The 9,624-nt window shown below is 46.9% G+C and overlaps 1 protein-coding gene across 3 annotated transcripts in view; it reads right to left on the bottom strand.

The window, feature by feature from the left end:
* The window catches only part of usp24 (ubiquitin specific peptidase 24), a 49,753-nt gene that overhangs the window by 2,319 nt on the left and 37,810 nt on the right, over window positions 1–9,624 (bottom strand). For all 3 annotated transcript variants that reach the window (XM_031833442.1, XM_031833443.1, XM_031833445.1), the window contains 19 exons: window positions 9,069–9,314; window positions 8,854–8,952; window positions 8,661–8,743; window positions 8,430–8,571; window positions 7,974–8,302; window positions 7,741–7,865; window positions 7,433–7,574; window positions 7,168–7,318; window positions 6,742–6,837; window positions 6,406–6,623; window positions 2,400–2,697; window positions 2,155–2,257; window positions 1,968–2,086; window positions 1,541–1,654; window positions 1,361–1,426; window positions 1,160–1,226; window positions 601–679; window positions 336–411; window positions 59–256 (listed from right to left, as the gene is read on the bottom strand). In XM_031833442.1, coding sequence (XP_031689302.1) covers window positions 59–256; window positions 336–411; window positions 601–679; window positions 1,160–1,226; window positions 1,361–1,426; window positions 1,541–1,654; window positions 1,968–2,086; window positions 2,155–2,257; window positions 2,400–2,697; window positions 6,406–6,623; window positions 6,742–6,837; window positions 7,168–7,318; window positions 7,433–7,574; window positions 7,741–7,865; window positions 7,974–8,302; window positions 8,430–8,571; window positions 8,661–8,743; window positions 8,854–8,952; window positions 9,069–9,314 — 2,751 coding nt within the window. The remainder of the gene's footprint in view (window positions 1–58; window positions 257–335; window positions 412–600; window positions 680–1,159; window positions 1,227–1,360; window positions 1,427–1,540; window positions 1,655–1,967; window positions 2,087–2,154; window positions 2,258–2,399; window positions 2,698–6,405; window positions 6,624–6,741; window positions 6,838–7,167; window positions 7,319–7,432; window positions 7,575–7,740; window positions 7,866–7,973; window positions 8,303–8,429; window positions 8,572–8,660; window positions 8,744–8,853; window positions 8,953–9,068; window positions 9,315–9,624) is intronic.

Genomic DNA, 9,624 nt, shown 5'->3' with positions numbered 1-9,624 from the left:
GCTCTATTCTAGAACCGCTACTGAGCTCTTCATACTTGCTACCTCTGTCAAGCTGTACCTGTCGGAGGCTGCGGTCTGCGTTCTCGTTGGCTGGGCTGCCGTCAGAGCCGTTGCTGCTGCCAGATGGCTCCTTCTCGTTGAGCAGCGCTGTGGCGTAGGCCAGCGTGTCCTGGGCTGAGATGGTGCGCTGGAACGTTTTGGCTGTGGACGTCTCATTGGACACGTTGCTCTGAGGAGTCCAGTAGTGTTCTGACATCTGACAGAGAAACACACACTGTAACACTAACCCATACTCTACACACACACACCTGAACTTGTGTGTGCTTGATGCTTGCCTTTTTCTGCAGCCACTGCACTGCCCAGCTCCAGTGACCAGACAGATCTTTAAAATAGTCCTTAGCAGGAGCACACCTGGAGAAAGAGACAGACACTTGATGTGAAATCAGGAAGTATGAAATGAGAGGTTTTAACTGAACCAAATTTTCTTTGTTACTTTAATGTACTTGCTGCAACGTTCAAATCTACTTCCATTCAATATTTTCAGCCTGAGACAAAAGGGTGGCGACAGGAACATATTTCCTGGTCTCTGGAGGAACTCACTTCTGTGCCAGGGTAACCAGGAACTTGACACACTGGTAGCAGCGGCTGCTGTCCACGTTGTTACTCTGGTGCATCAACGCTGCAAACAAGAGAAGAGTGTCACACACACACCTTACACACGCTCTCCACACGCCTTACAAATACAAACGCTCTGCACACGCCTTACACACACACTCTCCACACACCTTACAAATACGCACGCTCTGCACCCGCTCTCCACACACCTTACACACGCTCTCCACACGCCTTACAAATGCAAACGCTCTGCACACGCCTTACACACACACTCTCCACACACCTTACAAATACGCACGCTCTGCACCCGCTCTCCACACACCTTACACACGCTCTCCACACGCCTTACAAATGCACACGCCTTACAAATACACACGCTCTGCACACGCCTTACAAATACACATGCTCTCCACACGCCTTACAAATACACACGCTCTCCACACGCCTTACACAAGCTCTCCACACGCCTTACAAATACACACGCTCTCCACACGCCTTACAAATACACACGCCCTGCACACACTTCCAGTGGAAGGTAGCCTACCTAGCAGGCCTTTCTCTGACTCAAAGGCGTACTTCAGTCTCTGGGTCTGGAGAGGGTCCTCTACCACCTGAGAACACACGTTACACCGTGTGTATTACACTGCCTCGTCGGGGCATGGATTCCCCATCCCAAACAAATTATTTTCTGTTAAATCGCCCAACCCTAATGCACAGACAGGTTTGATTGACAGCGGTCACTCACCAGCAGCTCTTGCAGCAGCTGGAACACGTTCTTCAACTCATGGGGTGGAGCGGTCTCCAACTGGGTCTATATACATAAACGTACACACACAGATGAGAAGAGTAATGATGTGTTTTGTGCTGGGATTTGGAGTCCTCTGTGGAAATGGATTTGTTCACAACTGGCAGTTGTAGTTCTTACCTTGAGCAGCTGTAGTACTCCGAGGGAGAAGGGTTCGTTACAGAAGGAGCAGTACGTCACCATCTCTATCAGCACAGTCAGAGGGCCTGACAACTCCCGCACCGCAAACATCACCTACAGACAAACAGACAAACAAAAAAAAACGTTTAAAAAAGAATAACTGCCTCTTCCATATACACCGAACAAAAATATTACAATTGCAACGATTTTACTGAGTTACTGTTCATATAAAGGAAATAAGTCAATTGAAATAAATTCATTAGGCCTTAATCTATGGATTTCACATGACTGGGCAGAGGCGCCTCCATGGGTGGGCCTGGGAGGACACCCACTGGAGAGCTGGTCCAAGCCAATCAGAATGAGTTTTCCCCCACAATAGGGCTTTATTACAGCCAGAAATACTCCTCAGTGTGTGTGTGTATGTTACCTCTAGCAGGTAAGGCTGTCCCTCGGGGCTGAAGAGCGAGGCCATGATGTCAGCGTTGAGGGGGAGAAGGCGGGAGGAGGCAGGGATACTGCTCACAATCAGCTTACACACACCTTGATCTGAGAAACACACATCAGCGTATTATGGAACCATTCTAACTGCGGTAAGGCGTGTGCGTTTGTGTTACCATGTGTGTGCTGTGTGTTGAGGTCTGAGTGGAGAGTCATCAGGGCCAGAGTGGAGTGGAGGTGCAGGAACTCTCTGGCCTGGGCTGGACTCCACCTCCGATTCTAGAGTGGGAGAAGGAATCACAGGAACAGGGAGCGAGAGAGTGGGAAAAAAGGTAATTAACTTCCAGAACCATCAACAATAATATCCTGTCATATGCATTTCACTGCAGCGGAGTAGGAATTGAGTGTGTGCTATGAGTACCTGGTTGTTCTGTCTGTTGGGTCCGAGGAGAAAGATGAGCATCCTACGATACGCTGAGTGTTTCAACAACAAATGGCACGGACCAGAGCCTCTCTGAGCAAAGTTGCTGAAGAGGCTGAAGTATTGGTTGCAGTTTTTGACGTTCTCAGGAACGTCTTTGTCCAATAGGGAGAGGAGCGCGTCGGTCAGGCTGTCCAATCCAGAGTCAGCGAAGTGGAGCGCACTCTCTAAGGTCTTCTCTAAGATGGCTGCCACTACGACCCTCACCTCCCTCACCCCACACTCCAACAGACACACTCTGGAAGGAGGGAGGAGAGAAAGAGAAGATCAGTTAGATTGATGAGTAGAAATGTAAGATATAAGTAGTAGTACTACAGTGGTTCTGTGTAGAGTAGTAGTATTATAGTATAAAAAATAATAATAAATGATTTCACCTTTATTTAACCAGGTAAGCTAGTTGAGAACAAGTTCTCATTTACAACTGCGACCTGGCCAAGATAAAGCAAAGCAGTGACAGAAAGAACAACACAGAGATATGTAGCGAGGGCCAGACGACGAGAGCATACAGGTTGCAGTGGTGGGTGGAATAAGGGGCTTTGGTAACAAAACGGATGGCACTGTGATAGACTGCATCCAGTTTGCTGAGTAGAGTATTGGAAGCTATTTTGTAGATGACATCACCGAAGTCAAGGACCGGTAGGATAGTCAGTTTTACTAGGGTAAGTTTGGCGGCGTGAGTGAAGGTGGCTTTGTTGCGAAATAGAAAGCCGATTTCAGATTTGATTTTGGATTGGAGATGTTTAATATGAGTCTGGAAGGAGAGTTTACAGTCTAGCCAGACACCTAGGTATTTATAGTTGTCAACATATTCTAGGTCAGAACCGTCCAGGGTAGTGATGCTAGTCGGGCGGGCGGGTGGGTAGCGAATGGTTGAAAAGCATGCATTTGGTTGTACTAGCATTAAAGAGCAGTTGGAGGCCACGGAAGGAGTGTTGTATGGCATTGAAGCTCGTTTGGAGGTTAGTTAACAGTGTCCAAAGAAGGGCCAGACGTATACAGAATGGTGTCGTCTGCGTAGAAGTGGATAAGGGAATCACCCGCAGCAAGAGCGACATCATTGATATATACAGAGAAAAGAGTCGGCCCGAGAATTGAACCCTGTGGAACCCCCATAGAGACTGCCAGAGGTCCGGACAACAGGCCCTCCGATTGGACACACTGAACTCTGAGAAGTAGTTAGTGAACCAGGCGAGGCAGACATTTGAGAAACAAAGGCTACTGAGTCTGCCGATAAGAATACGGTGATTTACAAAGTCGAAAGCCTTGGCCAGGTCGATGTAGACGGCTGTACAGTACTGTCTGTTATCGACGGCGGTTATGATATTGTTTAGTACCTTGAGCATGGTACCGGATTACACAGCGGAGAAGGTACGGTGGGATTCAGAATGGAATGGTCAGTGATCTGTTTATTAACTTGGCTTTCGAAGACTTTAGAAAGGCAGGGCAGGATGGCTATAGGTCTATAACAGTTTGGGTCTAGAGTGTCACCCCCTTTGAAGAGGGGGATGACCGCGGCAGCTTTCCAATCTTTAGCGATCTCGGACAATACGAAAGAGGTTGAACAGACTGGTAATAGGGGTTGCAACAATGGCGGTGGATAGTTTTAGAAAGAGAGGGTCTGGATTGTCTAGCCCAGCTGATTTGTACGGGTTCAGGTTTTGTAGCTCTTTCAGAACATCTGCTATCTGGATTTGGGTGAAAGAGAAGATGGGGAGGCTTGGGCAAGTAGCTGCGGGTGGGAGGAGCCATTGGTCAGGGTAGCCAGGAGGAAAGCATGGCCAGCCATAGAGAAATGCTTATTGAAATGTTTGATTATCATGGATTTATCGGTGGTGACCGTGTTACCTAGCCTCAGTGCAGTAGGCAGCTGGGAGGAGTAGTTAGTCGTTAGTATAAAGGCTGTGGCGGTCTTGAAATTGTCAGCTGGCAATTTGCCATTAATTAACAAATATATATTTGGCAACTTCAGGTCTCTACACATACAAATTAAATCATTTTATTTGTCACATGCACCGAATACAAATGGTGTGGACCAAAAATAAATAAATAATTAAAGAGCAACAATAGAATAACAGTAGCGAGGCTATATACACCGGTACAGAGTCAATGTGCAGGGGCACAGGTTAGTCAAAGAAATTGAGGTAATATGTAGGTAGAGGTAAAGTGACTATGTATAGTTAATAAACAGAGTAGCAGTAGTGTAAAAATGGGGAGGGGATCAATGCTAATAGTCCAGGTAGCAATTTGATTAGTTGTTCAGGAGTCTTATAGCGTGGGGGTAGAAACTGTTATGCCGTTTGGACCTAGACTTGGCGCTCCGGTACTGCTTGCCGTGCGGTAGCAGAGAAAACAGTCTATGACTAGGATGGCTGGAGTCTTTGACAATTTTTAGGGCCTTCCTCTGACACCGCCTGGTATAGAGGTCCTGGATGGCAGGACCTGGATGGCAGGAAGCTTGGCCCCAGTGATGTACTGGGCCGTATGCACTACCCTCTGTAGTACCTTGCGGTCGGAGGCCGAGCAGTTTCCATACCAGGTGGTGATGCAACCAGTCGGATGCTCTCGATGGTTCAGCTGTAGAACTTTTGAGGATCTGAGGACCCATGCTGAATCTTTTCAATATCCTGAGGTGCCATAAGCATTGTCATGCACTCTGCACAACTGTCTTGTGTTTGGACCATGATAGTTCGTTGGTGATGTCGACACCAAGGAACTTGGAAGCGCTCAACCTGCTCCACTACAGCCCCGTCGATGAGAATGGGGGCGTGCTCTGCCCTTATTTTCCTGTAGTCCACGATGATCTCCTTTGTCTTGATCATGTTGAGGGAGATGTTATCCTGGCATCTCTGACCACCTCCCTATAGGCTTTCTCATCGTTGTCGGTGATCAAGCCTACCACTGTTGTGTCATCGGAAAACTTGGTGTTAGGAGTTGTGCTTGGCCATGCAGTCATGGGTGAACAGGGAGTACAGGAAGGGACTGAGCACGCACCCGAGGGGCCCCCATGTTGAGGATCAGCGTGGCAGATGTGTTGTTACCTACCCTTACCACTTGGCGATGCGCACCTTTGGAACATCTACATTAAAAAAAGTTGAATAAACCTATTTAATATACACCATCACGATAAATCCATTATTAATTTTAGTCTGGCCTAAAATAAACATTATGATATGAAGAAAATATATTTCATAAGAACAGAATAGGAATCGGCCTAATGTATGCTATTTGGCTATGCGCCATGCCAAAGGCTGTAGGCTAGTTCATTTAGCAGAAAAGATATGCCAGTGACAGTGTAAGTCCTATTATTGTATATCAGATTTTATAAATCAGATTTTTTTTGTTAGAATAATATAATTGAAAAAAATATATCCGGAGCAAGTGGTTTCGTTGAGCATAAAAGTGATCATTTGAAACTGGTCTTATACTCTAGATGTCGGTTTTGGCAATTTTAGTTGTGAATTAAAGTGAATGAAGGTTCTACATGCAACGTCTTAAACACTGACTGAATCATCACCTTAGAAACGGCTGTCCATTTCACTGCGTTTGGCTTTGAAATGACCACGTTTTCCACTCAGTTTCGACCTGTTGTTGAACTTCTTTCTTCAAATTGCCATCACAGTGAGGTAAATATTTTTTGCCTAATGGTGAGTTTTAAAAGCATGATACTATTTTGATAAGTGTTTGATGTGATTTCTGATTTCATGTGCATTGATGTCAGAGTGGTTAGAGGGACAATAGAGCCCCGAGTACCAGGCCATTATGACCTGATGGTCGTTAGGGAGCTGGGTACTACCAACATGTCCAGAGTGCATAAGAGGAGATTACCGTGACTCAATGGTCACATGGAATTTGACTGCGGTCATAACTCATGACTGCTGGTGTGGCGGTAATAAGGTCACCACAAAAGCTCTAAGTAGTAGAATATTAGTATTTTAGCAGTACTGACTTGGTGATCTCTCGTCCCTCAGGTCCCACCAGGTACTGAGCCATCCAGTGACAGGCTTCACTGCTTTTAGACAGCAGCACCTCCACCGTAGTCATCCACTCCTCTGTGTCCACCCGCAGCTTCTTCTTGGTGTGGAGGTAGGTGTGGAACAGGAAGTGGACTGCTAGCTGGAGACTGACTCTGGCCATGGCCTGATAGGCTGGGTGCTTCAGCTTTGTCTGCAACACGCACACACCACACACACACACACCTTATAAGAACAGTTTTAAAAGAGTCAGGCATAACTTTGAATTATGCAGACACGTCTCTGTTTATTTTACACACACAAACACATACCGCGTTGACGGAGGCCAGTGACAGAGTGAAGTTGAAGTAGTCGCTGTTGTACACATCTCTGTTCTTCATAAACTTCAGGTTCTCATCTCTCACCATCTATAGACAGATAAACACAGAGAGAGAGAGAGACACCGAGAGAGAGACAGACAGACAGACAGACAGACAGAAATGGAGGGGGAAGGGGAGAGGAGTTTGTCTGTGCGCCACAAGACAGTGTTATACTGCACTGTTGGAGCTAGGAACAAAAGCATTTCGCTACACCCGCAATAACATCTGCTAAATATGTGTATGTGACCAATAACATTTGATTAGCGAACTGAGCTAAAGCCTAGGCATTAACACAGGGTGCTTTTTTAAAGTCCTCAGGTCTCAGGGAAGGTGACTGATTACAAAATGTGGTCCACCGAACCAGTCCAGTGTAGTTACCTGGTAGATCCTAGCAGGCATTTTCTCCACAAACAGTCCTTTCTTCTCTCCCTTCCGTACGAGACGGGTCAGGACAGAGAGACGGTCATTGTTGGCCCTGGCAGGGCGAGGGGACGACTGGGGACTGACGTCTGGGCTAGAGGGCGCCGAACTACATGAAAGAGAGAGGGTTACAGTGTGAGTTGTGTGTGTGTGTGTGTGCATGAGGTGTGTGCATGAGGTGTGTGTGTGTGTGTGTGTGTGTGTGTGAGAGAGAGAGACTCACAGCGTGAGGTCTTCTGCCTCTTGCCTCATGACGCTGACTCTGCTCTTCTTAGGGAGAACAGGAGAGTTCTGGTCACTGATCCTCTGGTAGAACAACATGTAGGCGTTCCAATACCGCCGCCGCACATCCGGGTAGGGGTTAGCTAAACACACAAACAAAGTGATGTTGGGTTGGATATTTTATGAGTTTGCCATTAATGTACAGAAGGAACTGAAAAAAAAGGGGACCAAGGACACTACCCAGAGGGACCCCAAAAATGTTAGCGCTACGAATGTTCCATTTACGTCTACCTGTTAAATAGGACTTACACTGATCATAGACTTTAGGCCGGTACTCTCCTCCAAAGCACTCATATTCCAGTGTCTCGTCGTTCATGTCAAACTCCTCGACCACATTGTCATTAAACTTATACCACCTTCCTCTAGCACTTCCCCTACAGGAGAGGAGAGCAGAATGGTAAGATGACTATTTATGATCAATGTAATTTCCTTGTCTTAAAAATAGGATATTTGTTTATAACACTTAAGTGTTAGTCTCTCACCGTCGGTCCTTTATGAAGGAGTAGTAATGTCCAGCGTGTGCCTGTCCGCTGTGGACTACGACTCCTACCAGCTCGTAGTTCTCAGAGATAGTGACCTTCTTCCTGGGTGAGCCACCTGCCTCCCCCCGGCCCTCTCCCCCCTCCGCCCCCCCATCCTGACGAGCCATGCCAGACACTGTGTAGGGCTCCATGTTCAGCACCCAGGGAAACCTGATCTGCTCGTCGTATTTGATGGAGCGTCCGCTCTCCCAGTCGAATCCGAAGCGCATCAGATGGATACAGAGAACACTGGGCAGGGACTTTATGCAGGTCCGCTTCACTGTGGTACGCTGGAGAGATACACACACCAAGTTAACGTACATGTACACTAACACTGGACATCGACTTAATAAACATCCTGTTTACACACACATTAATACACATCCTCCTTATGCATACATTAACACACACACACACCTTCTCCTTGCACTTCTCGCAATAGTAGGCGTTGGTTCCTTCCAGCACCTCCCCCCTGACGAACTGGTCCAGTGAGATCTCAAGACTCTGACACGAAGTCACACCTAGGTTCAGCGCCATAAACGTCTCCTCTCGCTCATATCTATGATCAGGGGTCAGAGGTTATAGTTAGGGGTTTAAAAGTGATGGCTGTGTGTGTGTGTGTGTGTATACACGCATGTGTGAGCTTACCGGTGAGGACAGTCTTTGCAGATCTTCTGATCAGAGAAGATTCCCTGGAAAGTGTTCTTAAAGATCTGCTCACGGCCGATTTTCTAAAGAACAAAACAGACATCTCAATATGTCAATAATAAAAAGGTGTGTGTCACATTATAGTACAAATATGTGTGATAAGTAGATAAGTGAATAGTGGAGTGTGTGAAACCTTAAGGTGCTCGTCCAACTGGTCCACCAGTGAAGTGAAGAACTCATAGGCATCCTGTTGCTCTCGTACATACAGCTCCTTATTCCACATCTTAAAGATCTACAGAAACAAAAACATTCATTATTTTCAAAGGAAACGCGGGTAGTTAGTAGAGTATGTACTGTATAGTGTACTTGAATGAGTGTGTGTGTCCGCGTCTGCGCATGTTCGGATACCTTCCAGAAGTTCTCAGGGACGTAGTACTGCAGCTTGCTCTCCATCAGGTGTCCGAACAGAGACTGGACCTGACAGAAAACACTCTCGTCTGGCTGCTCCGTGTCGTCCTCTATAGACAGAAAGGCCTCAGCCAGGCCAGGCTGCATGTACAGCTGCTGGAACACAGCATTCATATAGCAGGTGGCTCCACCGTTCTTTAACCCTACGAACCCCGACACAGAGCGACTGTCCACCGGCGGGAGGAACTGGGAGAGGGGCACGGAGGGAGGGAATAGGAGAAGAGAGTTAGACACTGAAGGTAGAAACATTACATACCTGTAAACGCTTCAGTTCAATCAAGCATTTCTCCATTCACATGTGTTTGCTGTGTGTGGGCACGCGCACACCAGGGTAGTAACGGTACACGTATTCATACCGAACCGTTTGTTCCGCACTGTGAACCCGAACTAATAAGTAAAAAACAGAAAACACTAGGCCTATAGGCTGTGCCTACGCTGCATGGTAGGCCAATGTCTCCAGTAAATCTGAGCTGAAAAGATATTTCAAGCGATTCCG

Source organism: Oncorhynchus kisutch, linkage group LG10, assembly GCF_002021735.2.
Source record: "Oncorhynchus kisutch isolate 150728-3 linkage group LG10, Okis_V2, whole genome shotgun sequence".
NCBI lineage: Eukaryota > Metazoa > Chordata > Actinopteri > Salmoniformes > Salmonidae > Oncorhynchus > Oncorhynchus kisutch.
Note: the sequence above shows the minus strand (reverse complement) of the source record. Positions and strands in the feature narration are given on the sequence as shown.